Below are 21,924 nucleotides of genomic sequence, written 5' to 3'. Positions count from 1 at the left end.
CAATCCCAATTGAGTATTAGGTTGTCCGAAACCCCTCTACTCAATTGGGATTGGTCGATTTTCTTACGCTTACGTCTTACGGGATTTTATGTGATAAACCTTAACTTGTAACGGTAATTATTTTTTGAAAGTAAAAAAAAAAACTACCTAGTTACTTTTACAAAATAACAGTCTCAATTTGTAAAAAAAAACAGACCTTGTAATGTAATATCGATAATATGTATTTACAACACGTTACTGGGGCCTTATTTCTCGAAAAATTCCAGTATACATTACATACATTATAGATTTTCGTACGCGATATAGATTCAAGAATGTAAGCCAAGTGCCCGATTTTTTTTTCATGCATATATCACTGCGCAGCTATGCAGACTCGGACGAGTCTCCATGCCCGCGGCATAAAAATGCAAGCGTACGCTACTGAATTTTTGTTAAACTGAAGCGGTTGCGTGCGAAGCGAATGCGTGCCGTTAGACCGTAACTTATAAACAAACAAGTGCCACATTGTACATACGTATAACGTGCACGAGCATGGTGAACCGTAACGAGACAGTACCTTGATACTTTCCCTCTTCCAGTGTTCCGGAGAATCCGGAGACCCTTAAACGGAGGGTCGATAAACTCTGACGTAACGAATTTCCAAGATCGAACACGCAACGGCGTGACCTCCCCCCCATCCCTCGCCCTTTCCCACGCGCGGTAAGAGGCCCTAAAAATCACCGATTGCGATAAGAAAATCGGCGAGGAAGAGCCTAGGATACTGTCCGAGAGAAGAATTCTATCGAACATGGTGGATCGTTAACCTCGCGCGCACAAATCGAGGGAACGTCGGCGCGCGCGATGCACGCCAATACCGAGCGATTTGCCACTTACATTCTCCGCCTGGTTTACACCGCCTGACACTCCGAGATCACTTTAGGCGCTCACAGATCTTTTCCTCCCGAGGATTCCACGTCCTCTCCTCCACGTTCTTCCGCCACAATCGGTATCAAAAACCCGTCGAAACGCACTCGACCCGGGGCTCGCGCCTCGCTTCGAGTACCGTCCGTGATGAGCGCGATGTGAGAAAGAAGTGGCGCCGGACGACGCGCGGGAAGAGAGGCGACCAATCGCCCTTCATAAATACTGGCGCCATCTGCAACGCGCCGAAGGATTCACATTTCATTACTTGGGTGCATCTAGGTATCATTTTATCTCTGTTTACCTTCGGTGAACAGCTGGTGAGTGACAGGGATAAAATGAGCACCGTTGGACCGCTATAACGATCGAAAGGGCTGGTCGATTTTTTCTCAACAATACTTTGTGGATGTAGGCAAATTTTGTTTGGCGGGATCTTTGCGCAGGAAGAGCGATCGTCATGTGTTTAACGGATAATAATGGATGCAGATGTGATACACGTGTGGGGAACGATGTGTGGCCTGTACGTGACATTCTTTATTTTAGTCTCTCGAAAGTATGATTATTATAAAAAATATTAAGAATTAATAATAATTTATAATTAGAGTAAATGTTTAGTTATTATAGACAACTCACTCTAACTTCAATGTCGATAAAAAAATACGAATGAATTTTTACGTAAAAATAAAGATTTGAAAAGTAAAAGTCGCTCAAATATTAAAAAGTAATTAAGTGTTAAAATTGACGCTATGTAAGTTAGGAAATCTGTTATATCAACGAAGTGCAGTGATGTATCGATGAAATATTATTAGAGCCACAATCTTATAGGTATATTAACGTGGTTATTAAAATTTAAGCAATTAGTTAATATTATATTAATTTTATGATTTATTATTGGACCAATGATTTTCAGACACGTACATATATTGCTAATATACTTGCTAATATAATTAATTTTATTTAAAACTGCATTCTTATAGTTATCAATAAAGATGGTAACGCAGTCAAAAAAAAATTGTAATTTTGTGGCAATATATTCATATTATTTATATTATTTATAAAGCATTTGTATAATAAAAAAATTATGATTTCAATGCATTATTTGCAAATATTTATGTTAACATTCGCAAATTTATATTTATAGTTGATAATATTATTGACACTCAATTATCTCCAAGCCTCTCAGGCCCTGTTTGATGGCCACGAAGATTTGCCTAGGATTGACGGTCTTTAATAGTATCTCATTGATGAGTGATATAAGCATATGCAATAATAGAATATAGTGCGAAATTTGAAATTGCACTTGTAAAACATACATTAAATTATCTGATTATTTCAATGCAAAATAAGATATCTACAATTATACTATTTTACACAGGTTTGCAATTTTTCACATCAAAACGTGAAACCGTACAATTGTAGATCTCAACATAATATAAAATATAAAAATCATATAAGTTTTGCTTCTTGTTAAGCGACACGCTGTATGATGCTTTTACTTGTGATTTATGATATGTCTTACCTTGCACAGAGATCTGCTAATCTTTTTGATATCTATTTAATAGATATATTCACTTATAAATTATGAAAATATCCTGTAAAACCTTATATATGTATATGATTTTTTAATGCCATATTAAACTGAAGTCTATAATTATAGGATTTCATATGGTTTTCAATTTTTCACACAAAGCACTTTACATAGAAATTGAAATCTTGTGTAGGATTGTAATTATAGGTCTTGTTTGACATTAAAATTACTAGGTAATACATATATGTTACAAATATACATTTCAAATTTTACGCACTTGTTCTATCACAGCGCATGCTCATATCACTTTATAATGTCCAGTACGATAGATTTTTTAACTTTTACACACATCAACATTAACACTTAATTATTACTTTCTCAATACAATTTTTTGGTTAAATCTTCATTTTTACGCGGAAATACATTAAGTGTATTTTTATCGAAATTTAAGTGGAGTGGGTTAAAACATGAACATATAAACATTTACCATATAATATTAAATTATTGTAATTTTATTAAAGTATTGAAATGTCATCATAATAGTATTTTCACCTTTCATTCGCCATCTTTCGGGATACAAGAATTTTATATATAAAGAAAAATCAACAAACGCGTTTAGTATATATATACGATGCAATTGAAGATCTGACTAAGAACCAGCCAAGTCAAACATTAGAAGAAAATCAATTGTGTAAAAAATCTAATTCTCAAACGCTTTGCTATATAATGTTCAACATGAAAGTGATGCTTTTCGCAAGAATAATCATAATATAATTATACAATTTCTGTTCCTTCTTTTATCATTGGAAAAGTCATTAAATGATACAAATACAAGCTGAAGAAAACGAGTTTGGTTGGTTCTTGCAGCCACACCTACAGCTGTTATTAATAAAACTTTATTTATGCATATTGCATGATATACATTCCACATTTTAAATTTAAACGTTATTTATAATTCATTATTTACAAGAGTCACGTTATGTATAATTAATTAAAATATATAATTATTACAATAAACTATAAAGTAAATCAAACAACAATGAACTTGCCATAAAAAATTTAACAGCGGATTGATCGAGCTATATGCACATTCTGACAAGTTAAATGGATGGCAAGAGGTCCCTTGGACTTGAGCTGACTGTTTCTTGCGCGTGATCGCATTTCTGAGCACAAGTATGACATGTATGAGTTTTACCTCTTTGAGGTAAATAATGGCACTTGACACTTGCATACGTATCCTATTATAATGTATAACACTGCTTCTAGAACCCGCCAGACGCGATATAAATATAAAATTAGCAACTCTAAAACTTTCTCTTTAAATTTTTGACGACATTGTCCGAAATTCATAAAAACTGTAAATTTTATCACAGTACAGTTTTCTTTTCGTTCGAATCATTATTATATTGCGAGATATGACAAAAAATGTAAGAATATGATAAAATGCGAGTGCAATCTGTATATCACGTATGTGAGAGAAATATAAATAAATGCAGGTGTCGCCAATTTATCTCGTATTCTCGAGATCGATTATGTCCTATTAAAATTTCCTGCTAGGTAGTTAAAAACACGAATATTAAATAGAAGTCCTTTATACTTTTTTTGCGTTAAAAATCGTTATCCCAACCGGAGATATCGTCGGGTGGCGGCGGATCGGTATCAGCTGGATAAGCGTCGAAATTCGTAGTATCTGTAGCGCTTTGTACTCGTGGTAGTATCGGGGGCTCCAGAGTTCTCGTTTTTAGACCTTCCCAATTAAAGCCATCGAACCATCTGTAATGAGTAGAAATAAATCGTTTTAGTATTCTTTTACATTATTAACACGTTCGCTAGGGCATAATGAGGCTCCTTCGCCAATAGCCGATCATGCACCATCGCGTGATTCTATGCATTTAGTTAAAGCAGGCAAACTATTCGGGCTTTGAATGTAAAACTGTATAAAAAAAAAAAATAATTTTTGCGACATTGGCTTTCAGAGGTGATGTGTCTTTTCATATGGGCAGCGAACGTGTTAAAATGCTAAAATAGAAAGATACTCACTTGTGCTTCTGTATTTCACTGATGCCACCTCTTTGATATCCCAGACGTTCTACTGGATTATCCCTGGAAAAGAGGACAATTTGTATTGTTCGTGAGAAATAAATTTATTATTTGTATTGCAGTTGAAACATTGTTAGGTTATAAATATTTATCAGGAAAAAAAAGGGAAACTCTGATACGTAGAATTTATCATAATTTACCTGCAAAGTTTCTTGATGAGTGCCATCGCGTTACGCGTGATGGATCTGGGAAATTCTATAGCGTCGATTCCTTTCAAGATAATGTTGTACGTTTTCATCGGATCAGCGCCGGTAAAAGGAGGCGTACCCGTAAGCAACTCGAACATGAGAACACCAAGGGACCAGTAATCGGCGCTTATGTCATGACCTTTATTTAAAATGACTTCCGGTGCCACATACTCCGGTGTACCACAAAAAGTCCACGTCTTCCTTCCGTTATCCAATCGTTTCGCAAAGCCAAAATCCACTAGTTTAACATATCTAAAAAATAACACAAAATTTAAATCCATCAGAATTTCTTAAGTATTACGGAATTTTTTTTATCTATAAAAAGTAACATATCAATATGTTCGTAATTTCTTTAATTTTTTAAAAACTATTATATTATTATATAGAATGTATTCTTACCCTTGATTATCCAAAAGTAAGTTTTCCGGTTTAAGATCTCTATAGATGATATTCCTGGAGTGCAGATAATCGAATGCTTCCACAACGCATGCAGTATAAAAACGTGTAGTGCTATCGTCAAAGTATCCCTTGTCCCTGAGAACAGTCCATAATTCGCCACCCAAGCAGGACTCCATCAGCATATAGAGGTATTTCCTATCTTTGAAGGTTTTGAAAAGCTTGACTACAAAATCGCAATCCGCTTCGCTCATGATCCTCTTTTCCGACATAATGTGCTGCTGCTGTCGTGTCTCGACGATCTGCGCCTTTTTCATTTGCTTCAGAGCGAAGGATCGTGTGCTGTCTCCGGCAATTTGAACTAATTCAACTCTTCCGAAACCACCCACGCCGAGAGTCGCAATAGTCCGAAGGTCTTGCAATCGTACATCCCGAAATTCTTCATTCAGTCTAAAGAAATCGTAAGATTTTCAATATCTAATCAGTACGAATTACTTTTTTATTATGTCAAATGCACATTTATAAATTGCAAATAAACACGGCGAGTCGTCGCAACCAATTTATTGATAATACCGATAATTTTTTTGCTGATAAAATTATCGGCATTATCAGTAAAATTGATATATCTGTTTTTTGCTTTATACAATGTATCTGTTTTTATTTTTACCGCTAAACTTACTTGGAACGTATAGTTTATTGTCCCATCCTAATGCTAAGCGTGGAACATAATATTTATATATATAATAATGGTTGTGTAATATATACATTAATATATGTATACAATTCCAGAATTTGTAGCTCTGTGTGTGTATACAAACACACACACACACACAAATTCCGGAGTACTTGTCTATATTGAATCTAATTTCCGTATAGTTAACAAAAGATATATTTACCTCCTACGTTCTACCAACTCGTCCCTGTATCGCGTTCGGATTTCGTCCAAGGATGAAATTAATTGATTAAACGTTTCGCGGTCTATTACCAAACAGCTCACTCCTTCTGGATCGTCAGCGATAATATTAGCAGTTCTGAGATCATCTCTGTAACAGTGAAATAAATTAGCATATATTTGTCTTAATCTTACTGAATACATAAAATGCGAATTTTATTTAAAAACATTAATGCAATCTTGATACAAGATAAATTTACTCAAGCGAGTCAGTAACAAATGACGTGAATTTTTATGTTTTCACAACAAGGAAAAATATGTGAAATAAAGTTTGAAAATGATAATATTAATTATACTCACCCTTGTAAAGCTTTCTCGCCGAAGAAGTCGCCCTTTCCCAAGGTTCTAATATACTTCTCTTCCGTTGTATCGGGCTGTTTTATTGTCACGCGCACCTGTCCCCTACTGATGATGAAGAATGTGTCACCCCTCGCCCCTTGTCTGATTATATAATCCCCGTTGTTGTAAAACGTCTATGAATATGAAATTAATGACAATTATATAATTTAAAGGTATATATAACGAAATGTTTTTGCCAAGAAAATCAGCTCATACCTCTTCTAATACGTCCGAAATTTTGATTAGTGTTTCCTCGGGCAGATTTTTGAAGATTGGCACGCTGAAACGTAAAATCGTGAGTCAATTCTAAATGTAAACAACTAAAGATTATTTTTACAAGTTTTTGTTAGAGGACATTCATAACGGATTACTACGCATAAACCTGTCATTTATTTTTCTCTTGACAAAAAAATGCTATAACTCTCAATCCCAGACACATTGCGTAAGAAAATTAAAATATTTTTTGTATAACGGAACATTGGTATACATTGGATTTTTATAGATGGCACAAAAAAATATGTGTATGTACTTCACGTGAATTTATCTTTTAATAGTGCCTTAAAATCATTCGCGATACAGTTTCGCTGTGAACTGGATCGTTAAGTAAACGTTGGATGGACATTCGTACTTTACCATCTGTCGCGTTAATATTATTACTGCCAGTATTTTTCGTGACGATTATGTCAGTTACGTCGCATAAAAATAGAAAAATCAATTGCACAGAGCCACATTACCGATCATTGAAATAACATCTGCGCGAGTTTATAGCGAGTTTTGCACGTTGGAATAAAAGAATTAAAGAGTTGTCTTTTCTTATCAGAGATGTGTGCGTAAAGAACTTTGATAAATGACTTTCATAAATGCAGTTTTAAAAATTTCCAAGTTGGCATTGTCGTATCTTAAATGTTGAAATTGCAGATGTAGTCTGCAAACGGAACTTTACATTCTTATTACGAGCGATCCACTATTCAAGGAATATTCAATAATTTTCCGAGAGCGTAAAAGAATATATACTAAAATAATTACACAATTTTTTAAAAATTCAAATTTTATCACGGAATTTTGTTCAAAACATCAAGTATCTATACTGAAAATGGCAATGATTAGGTCTAAATTCATCAAAAGAAATTTATCTATTTAAGAAAGTTAAAATTGTAAATATACGGAAATAAACTTTACATTGCTTAATTACAATATAAAGCGACTAGCTACTCAAGAAATATTCAATAATTCCTGAAAGTGTAGAAAAATATAATAATTCTAACATTTTTGGAAAATCTAAAAAAAGTTATCACGGAATTTTGTTTAAGACAACGTTTATATTCAAAGATAACAAAGATCGGAGTCAAAATTCATCAGGAAGCATTCATTTATTCAGGAAAGGAATCTCACAAAGAAAGAAATCCGATGGCATTAGGTCGAGGATCTAGTCATCAGAGGTCAATAGAAAAGTTAAGGTGTCGTGCTGGTTTACCTCTTTAAAAAGTCCGTGTATTCGGCCTGCCTCGAGAGGCCGGTCCTCATCATAATGGTTTGGAAGCATTGTCGGTCGATGGCCCATAATTGGCAATCAGTCGCAGCAGTGATCGTCGCTGTCCTCTTGCAATTGTAAAGAATCGCGAGCTCACCCAGCACTTTACCGTGTTGCAAAGTGCTGAGATATTTGCCGTCCCTCGAGACCTCGACCTTACCCTCTGCAAAAGAATTTTAATCAGGGATCAGAGATATAATCTCTCGTCGTATGATGACTGTACAATAGAATGCTATTGACATGAATTTGAAGTCACTTAAATGTCAAAGTCCGCGCCGCAATCGTTTGTAACTGTGATGTGTGCAACCTTCTTTTAAATCACTTTCAGAAATAGATAAAATCTTGCGGCCCGTTTAACGTTTGTTTCGTTTGCATAAAGTGAAAAAGATATGATTTTAAATTTTCGATTACGAGCCGGAGGTTGCGCATCACTGCAGATTTATAAGATCGGAATTTAATCGTTAATATTACATTTATCATCTTAATTATATATTGATCTACATCACATTTGTTCTCGTCAAGCTGCTACAAAAAAGTAAATAACTGTCATTAAAACTGCTAAATTTTCTCATTCGGCTTGTATAATTACTAGGCAGGACTAAAATTGCCCACAGCTGTTAAATGCTGAATATGTTATTCAGCAGAGCAAAATTCTGGAACGGAAAAGTCGACCGTTTATATCTTTCCGAAACCAGTATTAAAATTAATTAGTATCCTAAGTAGCTCCGAGCTCTGAGCCAGTCGTTGAGTGATCGTCGACGTGCTTGATTAAACTGGAAATTGACACGTAAAACGGTAGCTATTATCAAGATATATCGGCGGGCTATCTTACAAATATTTTAACCCACGTTCGATTTCTTTGCTTTGAAAGCCGGAACACGTTCTGGAATATTAATGATCAATTTTTTACAACGTCGCGCAAGTCGGTTGACACACTCCCGACGGTTCACTGGCATTTCTAAATCAATTAAACGACCGTCGTTACCTTTTCGAGCACACCGACGCTTCTTCGTGATGTTTTATTTTTTTTTATTTTTATCGTGATGATCGACGGTGTTCTTCGAAAAGGTTGCTTCAGACAGCGTTAAGTCACGACAAGCTCGTAGACTGCTGTGTAGTTACACGCCATTTCGAATCGCGCTATGTGATATTCTCCAGTAATATAGGTATCTCCAGTAATATCTTTCTAGTATATAATTGACTTTCTAGTATATAATCATTCTTTTCCATCATTAATTTCTATTGTTAGATCAGCTATTCTTGCCGATTCTCAGTTTCTTGCTCCTCATAATAATTTTTTCATTGATTTAATTTATTGATTTACTCAGTTATTTACATTTATTTCTTTACTATTATTTATACAGTTTTTATATCATTGTAGAGATTTCCACTACAATCTATCTCATAATAATTTCCATATTCACTTTTTACACTAAACAAAATATTTATTTTGTTTGAACTCATTTCTCTTGTCATTTGCACTTCAATGAAATTATTATTATTATTATTATTATACGCTTTAGATCCGATTCACATTATAAATGCTTCTCAAAGTATTGTGATCTCATTTTCATCTTAGAATTTCCGTCATAGTTTTAGCTCACGCTCAGTCATTAAAATTACACGAGCTGTGTAACATCCTGTTATAGAATTCGCCGTAATACGACAACGTACGTAATTACTCTCAATAATATTTCTTACATTCCGTGCGGAGGAATGCGAGATTTAACACCGTTATACATGTCATATCCTTACGTCAAGATAAAATAACTGAATTATGCTTTTACAAGCATAAATTATGTTTTATAAGTGTAACTTAAATCGCTCACGCGATCTGTCATTTTATATGTCACGTTATCGCGTATCAATGTCTTTCTGCGTTTAAACGCGAAGAAAATACATACGATTCCCTTCCGCAAAACGGTCTATACCGCGCAAATGAATCGGAATCAATCAAAGGAGGATTCCGAGCAGATTGCGCGAGTTCAAAGTGGTCTTCTTATTCTTTTATCGCCGCCATCGTTCGCCGCGACTCAATCGAGTTCGACATTGCGACAGGATAGTCCACGGCCGCGTATTGTGCCCGCGAACGTTGCTTTCACTTCCTATATAGACGCATAACGCCTGGTACGAGTCACACAAGGGGCAACCCGAACCGGTTCCGTTACCGATCGCGCGCGAGATGGATCATATCTTTCGCCATCCGAAGTTAACTATCGAGTTAAGCGGCGGCTATTAATAAGCACGCGCGTCTCGGTATATAGCGCTCCCGTCTCGCGGAGGAGAATGCCCCATGCCGATGTCCTATTTGATTCCACCAGCATCCGCCAGCGGCAATTTTCCTTTGAGACAACGCGTCCCGTCGACGCAGGCGGTCTCTTTAACACGCGCGCGTTATGAATGAGTCACGAGATCCAGTTGGACCTATACGTATTCTTAATCTCACCGAGACCGAGCGATTTCTCTATCCTCGGCGACTCGCTATTTCCTCGCTGGCAGCCGATTTCCTCCAGAAATCACGTGAATTCTTTCTTCGCACTACATACACTACTCCCGAAAAGTTCCCGGACAGTAGCAAAATTTTTATGTTTGAAATTTTAAGCCGTTCAACGGTTAAAAACTTTAAACATAAAACTTTTGCTACTGTCCGGAAACTTTAATTTCGGGGGTACTGTATATCGAAATATCTAATTTGGTTTCCTCCACATCGCATTTGATAACACACGTGTAGATAAAATTTACTATCTTACGTTAATAAATGCACGTGCGATGTGTATCCCTGCACGTTTTCAATGATAATAGCTCTTAGAATCGATCGAGATTCAGCTAATTGTCGATATACAAACCGAAAAGAAAGCCTCCTCGGGAAACTACGGAAAGTCTTTGAGAAAAAAAAAACAATTTAATCGCTCGAGACGAGAAGGAAACCATTCTCATAGAAGTAGGTCAATATATGTATAACGCGTGCCTCTTTTACAGATTTCATTCTTGTTAGCAAACTTTTGCGAAGTTGCATCAATTTGCATACGCGATGGGGGCACATATAATAGAGGCTTGATACGATCGCTTCTGTATTAACGACTGCGTGCCCCAAATTTCGAACAATAGGCCGCAAGATGTGCGAACTCGCGTGTTATTTCGATGATGACTATCGCGAGGATACATGTCGGTTTACCTAATTACAATTAAAGCCCACTTTAGACGACCTGTAATTTGTTCAAAATGAGTACCATAACATTTATTGGTAAATTTCGACATTATATAAGTCTGTTTTCAAAATGCAATTATTAATTGCGTTATGCATCAATTTAAATTTGACTAATTGTAAGAGTTCTTCCTACGGAAAGAACGATTTTGCTGCAGGAAGGTTAAAATATTTGGATCTGAAAATAATTTTGTCAGATCATCAAAATAATTTTGTTGGAAACTTAAAAATGATAAGCATTGCTGTAAAACGTTTTGATAGTCTAGCAATCAGTTTGACTTTACAACAAAATTATTTTTTGATGATCCAACAATTATTTTCAAATCTGTATCTAGCAAAATCATTTTTTTCCGAGTAATAATACAGCGTAAAATTATAGAACTTAATAAGTGTGAAAATGCATTGAAATTGTATTACAAAGCTTGTATAGAATGCGTAACTGTAAGAAAGCCTAGAAAACTCGGAAAAATGTGTTGATAGTGCTCGCGTGCGCGTATCGTCATTACGAACTTTGGAAAGTGTGCATAATTGCGATATTAATGAAGAAACAACGTCGGGATTTTGATCATAAATCGCGTGCCGCGGAACGACTGTAGGCGGAGGATGCCAACGATTAAGCTGCATGTGGTTCAATCCGCGATTACGAAAGGTTTTTGCAATAACTAATTTAAATAATTGAAGGTAAAGACTCAACAAATACCTAAGAATCACATACATCTATAAATATGCGATAGAATAGCGATTAAATAATCTCGCTAAAGAGAGAAAAGTCAAATGCTTCAAATATTTAATAACTATTCGTATTTTTTACAAAATTACCACTAAAAATAAGTAAATAAAGGCTATCGTTTTTCATGTGAGCATTTATTGTTCACTGTTAAATCTATAGTATCAAATTTAACCTTATTTAAATCGCCACTGGTCCTACTTAATAAATAGTTATTTTTAACTAAAACAATGGAGTTAAATAATTCAAAATAGTTTTAATTTTACCCAAATTTGGATTAAATTCCATCGTTTTAATTAAAAATAACTATGTATCAAGTAGGAGCAGTGGACTTAAATAGGATAATTAAATTTGACACTATAGACTCACAGTGTTAGATGTATTATTGTCCACGTCATCCGAGAAGAAGTTAAAAAGAAAGCAAACTCTACAAATAGCATCCTCCTCATTAATGTCAGTTATCTTGCGTAAAAGTATTGTACTCTTGTGCAGGATTCGCACAATGAAAACCTTTCGATTTGATGCTACGAGGATAGAAACGTCCGAGTTTGAATACCGCTTCGAGGGGCAGAACCGAATATCGGCAAAGTCATACTCCTTGGTCTCTGCATGACATTCCGTTTAATCTTCGCGAATAACGTGCATCGGCATTCATAGCGTATAGATAATTATGTAACCACGCTGCGAAAGTCGAGAGAGTTGTCCTTCGCTCGCCTTTTTATCACTTTCGCAAGAACAAAACCAAGCCCACTCAGTCACTCGCTGCAATTCCGTTTCGGAAAAGAAGAAAATAAATAAAACATGCGCATTCTCTCGCGTGGAGACTCGCTTGTATCAAAACGCGGATGTTCCTGATGTGTCATCATATCGTTTCACCAAAACAACTGATTATGCGCATCGTTTGTTTAGCAAATATTCAAAGCAGCGTCGAATACATTTTATAAGCCGCGAATCGCCGATCTCGGATGACTGCATCGCGATTAATCACTGTAAACGTTCAATATCACCTCGTATTAATATTTATAATTCATTGACGTCGGCTGCATAAATTAAGATATCGAGAGAATTGCAATGATCAGAAACACGATTGTCTATCACGTTTTCTCATTAGATTAAATCTTCTTATTAGATTAAATTAATTACATTTCTTCAGATTCTTCCCAAGTATTTTATGCTTACCGAAATTGTCTAGAGCATGAGAAACAATGTCGATAATAAATATTTAAAGATTAATATTGTAAAAATATCAGGTATGAATTGTAACTCTAATAAAATTATAATAAAAATTATATACATTAAATAACAATAATAATAATAATTTTATATATCCGCAGAAACAGTAATAAAATTACAGTAAAAATTATGAAAGCTATATCCAACAAATCTGTATACGATATATTTAACAAATCTATATATACAATTTCGTATATTGAAACCTGAATTCTAAAGATTTCCCATGTGAAAGCATAAATGTTACGAAGGCGAAGCGAAAAAAAGGCACATATCGACTCGCGTTATCTTCGCAACCAGTCTCGCTTCTACGTGGATCATGCATTTTTGCAAAGTTTCGATTTTCGTACTTCGCGTTGTACTGGAACGCGAATCATTGTGCACATAACGCTCGCAGTGTTGTTCCATCCCCCGGGAAACAAAGAAACTCACTCGATATACCTGACGCTAACAGACCTTGCGGAGGAGAAAGAACGAGAAAGAGAGAGAGAGAGAGAGAGAAAGAGAAAGGGACGAACAGAAGAAGAATCCTCGTCGAGGTTCGTCCGGTTCGAGTCTGTGCATATACTGCACCGGCTGCATCGTTCGCACAGAGCACCGCTGAATATATCCATGAGCCTTGTGTGTACACACATATATATGTATATGTATAAAACACGCGGTAGAAGGCCTAGCATGACGACATAACAGGACAAAGAGTTTACGCTTCACACATGATATCCCCTCGAGGTTTTACACGAAACCGGCGTAACCGAACTCCTGCTTATTTGCTCCGGTAGCTTCGGGCTCGCATTGAAGCGTGAGACAGCGATCGGGCAGTTTGGTAAAAATGCGATAAGCGTAATTTATTTTCATCGGAAATAAACTATACCGCAACCTTCACTATACGCGACGCGTCTACCCAAGTCGCCGCGAACGAGCTGATTCACAATTTCCATTTCCCAGAATGTGAGTCGAAGAAAAGGCAAGAATCAAGAAACAACAAGAGAACGCAATTCGAGAGAAAGCAAAGAATTTCATCGTTGAGAAATAAGGCGAACCAGTTTTGGACCGTTTCATGGAACTCTCTGACATTATCTTTCACTTTCGTCGATCAGCGTTTCGTGAATGGAAGGAGACTTTTGACGAGTGTCGGTGAAACGAGAGTTTCCAGGTATCGGTCTTGAAACCTACGATTAGTACCTGCAGAGAGGGATCACAAGATCCTGTCACCGTGCAACAACGAGGGTCGATATAAACGTCACGGCAAGACCCTCGATTGGCCGAGCGCGCTGATTACCTCATTGTTGCTTCTGAGCTGCTGTGTAAAGTCACGGTTTTTTGCGTAAAAGGCGCGCAAAGCAGGATGTCGAATTGGGACACACCGCGATTGCGGAAATCGGCTATAGCACTGCTATAACAGCCACTTGCTGTGAACATTCAGCTACTACCGCTCGCCGGTATCCTTTTTATTTTCCACCTTTCTATCCCTCCCGAAACTCCCGTGGAAGCTGCCGATGGATGAGCAAACGGGCACTGCTTAAGCGGAAAGGAGTTCAATGTTGAATTAAGTAATACATTTAATTAAGTTATATTCAGCGACTCGAACTCGTTATACATCTCGCGATATTATATATACATACGAATTTCCGATCAAAAATTAAAAATCACACACATTCATCATTTGAGAAAGCATCGTCGTTAGAACGTTCCGCTTTTTGCGACTCTTCAATGCTTAATTGCACTTACAATTAGTATAAGACACAAGATGGTTTATTTTCTGCGGTTAGACAATCAGGCCTGCACGTATATAGGCAACGACGATATTTCATTGTGCTTTATTGACAATTATAATTTTAATTAGCGGAAGCGGCACTCGCGGTCTCGGTCCTCGAGTGTCTCTGGCACTTGAGACCTACATGCATGACCATTATTGTGAGTCACGATGACGCTTTGACAAAAATAAATCGCAGGATCTAGGCGATCTTGACTACTGGCGATATCAAAAGGCCGACGGCGCTGCCGACGTAAAATAACAGATCTATAATAAAATGACAACGTTCAAACGATTTCATATGTAACAATCTGTAATAATAATCTCGCGTGCGCGTGTCAAACGATTTTAATTTTTCATTCGAGTTATTAGCTCGATTTATCATTGAGCGATGCGCGAGAATTGCAATTATATCCGGCCTGAATACCAATCGCCTTTCGAGATACCAATTAGTATGTGTCCAATAATTATCATTTAGGCAACGCTAAAGAATCAATCTGATCGTACGATTTATCATATATGGGATACAGTTAAGTGCAGTAATTAAGTGGAAAAATTAAGATTATTAAAAGATCGTAAATCCCTGTCTAGGAACGAGCGATACGCAGTATATCAACTGCGTGAATAAAAGATTAGGGAGAAAGTGGTTAATTAGAATAGTCTTACGTCAATCGCTCCCCGAATAAATGTGGGCTCGGCAATGTTTGCCCGAAAACTTGAATTCGACGACGAAAAAAGATGCTGTCGTGCAGCAGCTGTCGAGATTCCCAGCTTTAGACGTGCCGTGAAGACCAGATGCCCCCGATTATCAAACATTTCGGGCATCCACATCTGGATACTTCGTGTGCTGTAGTGAGAGGAAACTATAGATTCTCGTCGTGTAAAGAAGAATCTCTGAAGATTATATCGCTCCTTAAATTAATCATTGCTATTATATTTCATGTAAAGGAATATTTAGCGAATCACGCGAACAAAAGACTAATTTGGAATCGTCGATAAAAACGTGTCAAAAAGCAGTCACGAATATGCACGTTTGTTTAAGCTGACACAGCCATTTTAGCACAAACAGATTGAATGTACATTTCGTTTGCAATCCGGTTTTGTTGATTCATCCGTAATTTAAAAACACCCTGCCCCCCTTTCATTACAGTATTAATACTGTTCCAGTTATTTCAATTTCATCAAATTTAAGTTTAATGACACAATTATGCTTATTTTTAACGAAATAATTGCGGCAACAAAATCGGAGTAAAGCAACACAAAAAAACATTCAATTTCTGTGTATATTTCATTGTCTATTATCTATTCTGTGTATATTTCATTGTCTATTGTCATATTAAATTATCTGTGATAGACATGCACAATGCACTGTTAGAATAATTGTAGTTTTCAGTCACGTTCATTGAGAAATGGGACTTTCTTTTCATAAAAAAAAAGTGACACACCTTAATGCACATTTCTATACGTTGGACATGTCTACGACATTGGAGATATACTAAAATTTATGTTGTGTGTATGTCGCAGCAATGCAAAGTTTGTAGATATAATGTAAACACCTTTCTCTCGTTTATCTAACTTCAAAGCGGCGTTATATGCGTTGATAAGAAATCCAACTAGCGATGCAAGATGTTGAATGAAATTTTCCGAATGTTTTATAAATAAAACAACTGTAAGAAATTCGATGAACAATTACGCGGATGGCAAAATAACGTAGATCATTAAATTTTTATGAGATTAATTCGGCGGTTTCTTGAAATACGCCGAGTAAAATTTAACGGAATGACATTGTCAAATGATTTGCGTACTGATTTGTAACACGATTTTCATGAATGCATTTACACGTAAGGCTAATTACATTGAACATACACAAACCGCATTTTAGCATATTCGAATGTCACTAGGTAAAACCGACGACTAACTACTTAACTTTGCTTTCCATTATTGATACTTACACGTCGCTACGCGACTTTCTCCATGACGCACGGCGCCATATAAATCGATTTTAACAAAAACGGCTAAACGTGATATATTCGCGAATGTAGCAAATTTTAAAAATTAAAAGCTCACAGAATTTATCTCTACACGGAAAGAACAATTTTGCTGAATCCAGATCTGAAAATAATTTTTGTTCAATAATCAAAATAATTTTTTTGCAAAAGTCAAAGTGATTGCTAGAATATCAAAACGTTTTATAGCAATGCTTATCAGCTTTAACATGCCAACAAATTATTTTAATGATTCAATAAAAAAATTACTTTCAGATCTGTTTTTAGCAAAATATTTAGACCTTTCAACAAGATCGTTCTTTCCGTGTATAGAATGTATTGTTAATAGTATACAGTTAATCAGAATAAACGAAAATTATGTACATAGAAAAGTGTTTCGAAAGTATGCATTAAGTTCGAAAATTCAAGACATATTTTTTCGTCTGAACAAAATTCGGTAAAATAAAATCTATAAACAATAGCTTTTCAATTATTATAAATATATCTAGAAACAAAGATATTCTCTCCAAAAATAGGAATCATTCATGCTGTTTTGTAGAAATATCCTGGCCTTTTGATTGTAAATGTCAAAAGTCCGAATATTCATACATTATTCATATACTCTTAGTTATTAGTTTTACAAATTTCGTGGTGAGAGTAACGCGAATGTGATTTATCGAAACTGCGTGAATCATGAATATGAATAGAAAATCTGAGCGCCTTTCGTATTCGTGTTGTTATAGGTAATTGAAACGTGTCGTTGCAAAACGCGAACACAATTGCGTGTACGGAGCGGCGAACGGATAAGATCGCTTTTCTCGGGCAGCGGAACAGACGAAGAAGTCCATTTCGCGAGATGTAATCCGGTTTCGTGCTCTAAAAAATATAATAACGAGGTCGACTTCACGCGACATCGACGATACCAAAAAACCTCCCTTTGTCCTTTCGACGCGCGCGTTAAAGAAAACCGCGGATGTGCGTGCGTGCGTGCGTTGCATGTGATCCGCTCCGTGTTACGTTCATTCCCTCCACATGTCAGGATAATTATATAAACGTGTATCATATACATATTTAATTGTAAGACATAACGACGTCCGGTAGCTGTGTACTGAGTGTCTCGGAAATCATGTACTTTCTCTTCTTTTTTTTTTTTTTGCAGAAGACCGTGCGACTTCTCTCAAGAAATGTGCGACTTCGGGTACACTCTGTATGTTCTTCAATTTCATACAATTATCTCGTAATATTTGTGAGAGAGAGAGAGAGAGAGAGAGAGAGAGAGAGAAATGGAATTGAAATTTATAGTTTTTCGATATTTGCCTTAACAGAAGCATCGAAACGCCAATATTTTCCGTTAAAAATTAAGAAGTTCGCGGATTGAAATTTTTAGCCAAACGAATAACAAAGAACAAAGCCTTGTTTTAAGGACATTTCCATACAAATTGGACTTTACTTATAACCAGAGAATTTTAATTATAATAATAAAAAAATATCCGTAGAGAATATTTTAAAATCTTGAAAGAAGATTGCATTGAACTAACAATTCAGTTAAAAACAAATTTCTTTCGGATTAATCGGAACATGTGTGCTACACGATTTATGATCATATGGTACGGAGTTAATAACCGCGAGCTGATGTAAAGAAATTCGCATTGCATTCTCGAGAAAGACCTCCCACAAAAGCCAAGGCGGATCTCCGCCTTCAACGTCATATCCATGATGGACAAGTACCTTCGCGTATTTGACGTCTCTTTATGGGCTGCGGCGCGCCGGTGCGTCTTCTCCTCGCGTAGGTATGAACCGGCACGATTAATCTCGGTCGCGGAATGAGGAAGCCCCCCTGCGCGTTGCCAGGTGGCGGCTGGCTCGTCTCGGGGGGGCACGACTCGCTGTCGGTGGTGCCGGTGCTGCTGGATCCCCTGGACCGCGCGTCGTCCTCCCTCGCCGAGGACGCCGTCCCGTTGCTCGGGTCCTCCGGCGTCGCCTCGAATCGCGACACCACCACGTCGGAGTAGGATCGCCTGTACGGCTCGTCGTCCTGTTGCCTGGCGGAAATTTTGCCGCTGCCATTGCTGGCCCAGTTGACCCCGCACTCGCGCCAGCTGGCCTCGTAGAGCAGCTCCATTGCGCGGCCGCGCGTCGCGTCCGGGTCCAGGAGAAGCTCGGGGTCCTCCAGCACCGCCCGGCCGGGATAACTTCGGACCTTCATGACCTCGAAAGTCGCGTGCGAGCGGAAAGCGGAGATCGAGAAACCGAGTCGAGAGGGGAGAGGGGAGAGCCGGGCCGCTCCGCTCTACACGGCCTCTACTCGCACGACAAGACTTTCGCTCGTGATTTTTTTTTTTTTCGAACCTCTCGAACTCCGGAGTCCTACTGCGCAAAGGTCAAAAGTCGAGCGTCGCGTGGCGACAGCGCCGGCGTCGCTTTCATCCGGTGAGACAAGACTAATAGCGTTTCTGCAGGTAGGTTCTTGGTTCTTCTGCAGATCTAGTCCTTCCACGTGCAGGGCCGAGATTCAGTGAAATCCAGTCTACGTTTATTTCCGATTTTCGTTAGATGCTGATTACACATCGATCCTCGTGCACAAACGGAGTATCAGTCGTCAAAGCGATTCACGGAGATGTGAATTTCAAATTCACAGATCCTATTCATTAATGTTCGGGATGCGAACGTTGCAGTTGAAATAACCGAGAGGCATCGCGGCACGAGTCTGGCATCGGTCCAGGAACAAAAGATCGACGACGCCGCGCGAAAAAAAAAATCCACCTCGGACTTTCGCATCGATCATCAGGTTCGAGAGCCGACCGGCTGACTTCCTGTCCGTCCCGATATTTATGTGGTTTACTATTCCGTTACGACGAAAGTAGGCGGACAGACGGGCGACAAGACCAAGAAGCAGCAAGTTCGACGGACATTGACGTCGGATCCGCGTATTCACGACCGTTCATTCGCGACTTCCGCCATCCGGCCGTCCGTCATTGGCGAACCGGCGCGCTACGGAACATCGGCGCGCTGCGGGAAACCCGAGTCATCACCGGACTGCCGATGTTCTCGGCCTGAAGAACCCGTCGAGTCCTCGGACAGGATGCACTTTTGTCACTTTCGCGTAATCTTCGCGTGAAGTATAAGATCCTTTGTCTACACGCGAAATCGACTAAATTTCCATATTTACTTGCGAAAATATCAAGCGAACCGATAGCAAAATCGTTTTTTCCGCACTCGCGTTTCGATCTTGCGACTTGGATCTGGACTTTCGACATAGACAATCGATAAACGGTGATAAACAGCGTTAAACGACGTCACGTCGCCGTCGCACGTAACGCTGCTTTTGAAAACAATGCCGAAGAGGAGTCCTGTCAAACGAGGACAACGCGATCGCGAATCGCGTCGCGTCTGACGCTCACTGACAGTATTCGCGACTGGTGAAAAGTATGCCCGTGAGCGGCAAGCAGCACCACGAGAAACTCCCTTCCCTCGGCGAACCGCGGGAGTCCGAGTCCCCACCATGGATGTACGCTCGTGAGAGAAAGGACAGAGGTTCTCATCTTTCGCTATTTCTCGCCCCCGCAACCGCTCCCACGTATGAGTGCAACGGCACTTTTTTTTCTGCGGTCGCGAAGATCCGGGACTCGGAAATTATAAGGAGGCCCCGCTAACTTCATTAGCAGAAAAAGAGGTGTAATAAAGCCGATGAAGATAAATGTAATTTCTGGTGTAAATGTAAAAGGGTACAGAGGAACAATTTGTAATCCAATTTGTATCTAATATGTACAAATATATTAAGTAAAGTAGTATATACTAAAGTATATACAATATATTAAGTGAAAAAATATTTATAATGTATAAAAATAAATTTTTGTATATCTACACATATGTTTGTACACATTATACAAAAATTATTACATTTAATCAATTTAATGCTTCATCTTTATAATGCATTTCGTAATGATTTGACATCTTTTGACAATCTATGTCTTTAAAAAATTCTCAAGCAAGTTAAAGTTGTAGCTCTAGATATTTAAATATATACTATTAAATATATGCTTATATATTTAAATTCGTAACACAAAGCACGTCTGCATTTTTCTGAAGCATCATAATACAAATCATAATACAAATGACTGATAAATTCCCCCTTCATTCGTGATAATCATGATATAATACGCATGATGTATGTGTGTGTGTATATATATATATACGTGGAGAACATTCGCCATTAATTACGTAACTGTAGCGACACGGATGAGTGATAATACTAATGATCGGATCAGTTGAGAAAGAGAGAGAAAAGTGACAAGCATCGCATTTTTACGTGAAAGTAAAACGCGACACGTCACACTCATTACGAAATGGCAATCGGCACGATGCCTTTGTCTGACAGAAATCGAATTCCGGAAGAAAGAGAACTGCGTCGAGGAGGAGGGAGTAACCGCGCTTTTACATAAATTCAATTTCGTGTCGATATCCCACGGATCGTTTCTACCGTAGGGATCAATTAACATTTAAATGTCTGCATTTGCATTTGCTATAGTTTGTGTATCGCGGAAGACCCGCCTAGTGCACGAATACCTAAATTTGATATGTTCAAAATAGGGAAGGAAATATCTATTATATAGAATTATAATATATTCAATCAGATATTATATCATATTAGAATCTGAGTTAGATTGGTGCTCAAGGATATAATATGTTAAATGTGAATTAATGTATAACAATTTTTTTTCGTATAAGTTGCGATTAAGATTAGCAAATCATTCATACAGCAAAATCTCTCTTAATTTTAAATACAGTTATATATTTAATTGCGTTATCTTTCCAATAGGAGATGCAGACGATGCGCTGGATTTCCAAAAAAAAAAGTGCTTACGTAAGAATTATTTGCAGAAAGATTATATGTATTTATAGAAAGGCCTGAGAAAGTTTAAACCATGATGGATATGTAATTTTCTCAGTTAATAACGCGTTCGTATTAATAAATAACTGACTGAATGATTTTACTGTGACACAAAGTTAAGGTCGATGATAAGCGTCTGTTTGATATGCGCGTAAATCATTTTTGCGGTTCTTTTCCGTATATAGCAGTTAAGCTCACG

General features: G+C 37.5%; 2 protein-coding genes and 1 long non-coding RNA gene across 9 annotated transcripts in view; all 3 read right to left on the bottom strand.

Annotated features, from left to right (window-relative positions):
• LOC105455547 (protein argonaute-3) overlaps window positions 1-1,082 on the bottom strand; it is a 9,695-nt gene extending 8,613 nt beyond the window's left edge. The window contains exon 1 of one of the 2 annotated variants that reach the window (XM_011698946.1): window positions 874-1,082. The gene's annotated coding sequence lies outside the window, so the exon portion shown is untranslated. Of the gene's footprint in view, window positions 1-556; window positions 682-873 lie in introns of those variants that run through there. The other variant, XM_011698947.1, reaches the window with a different exon arrangement.
• A 1,837-nt stretch (window positions 1,083-2,919) lies between these two features.
• Window positions 2,920-21,924, bottom strand: part of LOC105455545 (cGMP-dependent protein kinase, isozyme 2 forms cD4/T1/T3A/T3B) — a 40,345-nt gene continuing 21,340 nt past the window's right edge. For all 6 annotated transcript variants that reach the window (XM_011698940.1, XM_011698941.1, XM_011698942.1 and 3 more), the window contains 8 exons: window positions 7,878-8,097; window positions 6,620-6,683; window positions 6,365-6,537; window positions 6,009-6,155; window positions 5,116-5,562; window positions 4,669-4,968; window positions 4,469-4,531; window positions 2,920-4,201 (listed from right to left, as the gene is read on the bottom strand). In XM_011698940.1, coding sequence (XP_011697242.1) covers window positions 4,036-4,201; window positions 4,469-4,531; window positions 4,669-4,968; window positions 5,116-5,562; window positions 6,009-6,155; window positions 6,365-6,537; window positions 6,620-6,683; window positions 7,878-8,097 — 1,580 coding nt within the window. In that variant the 3' untranslated portion in view covers window positions 2,920-4,035. The remainder of the gene's footprint in view (window positions 4,202-4,468; window positions 4,532-4,668; window positions 4,969-5,115; window positions 5,563-6,008; window positions 6,156-6,364; window positions 6,538-6,619; window positions 6,684-7,877; window positions 8,098-21,924) is intronic.
• LOC105455544 lies at window positions 14,831-15,685 on the bottom strand. The gene is made up of 2 exons (XR_975124.1): window positions 15,516-15,685; window positions 14,831-15,116 (listed from the first exon to the last, which is right to left on the bottom strand). It is a non-coding gene; the product is annotated as an uncharacterized LOC105455544 (long non-coding RNA).

Source organism: Wasmannia auropunctata, unplaced genomic scaffold (assembly GCF_000956235.1).
Source record: "Wasmannia auropunctata unplaced genomic scaffold, wasmannia.A_1.0 LD335898.1, whole genome shotgun sequence".
In the NCBI taxonomy this organism is placed as follows: Eukaryota; Metazoa; Arthropoda; class Insecta; order Hymenoptera; family Formicidae; genus Wasmannia; species Wasmannia auropunctata.
This window is presented reverse-complemented; position numbering and strand designations above follow the sequence as displayed.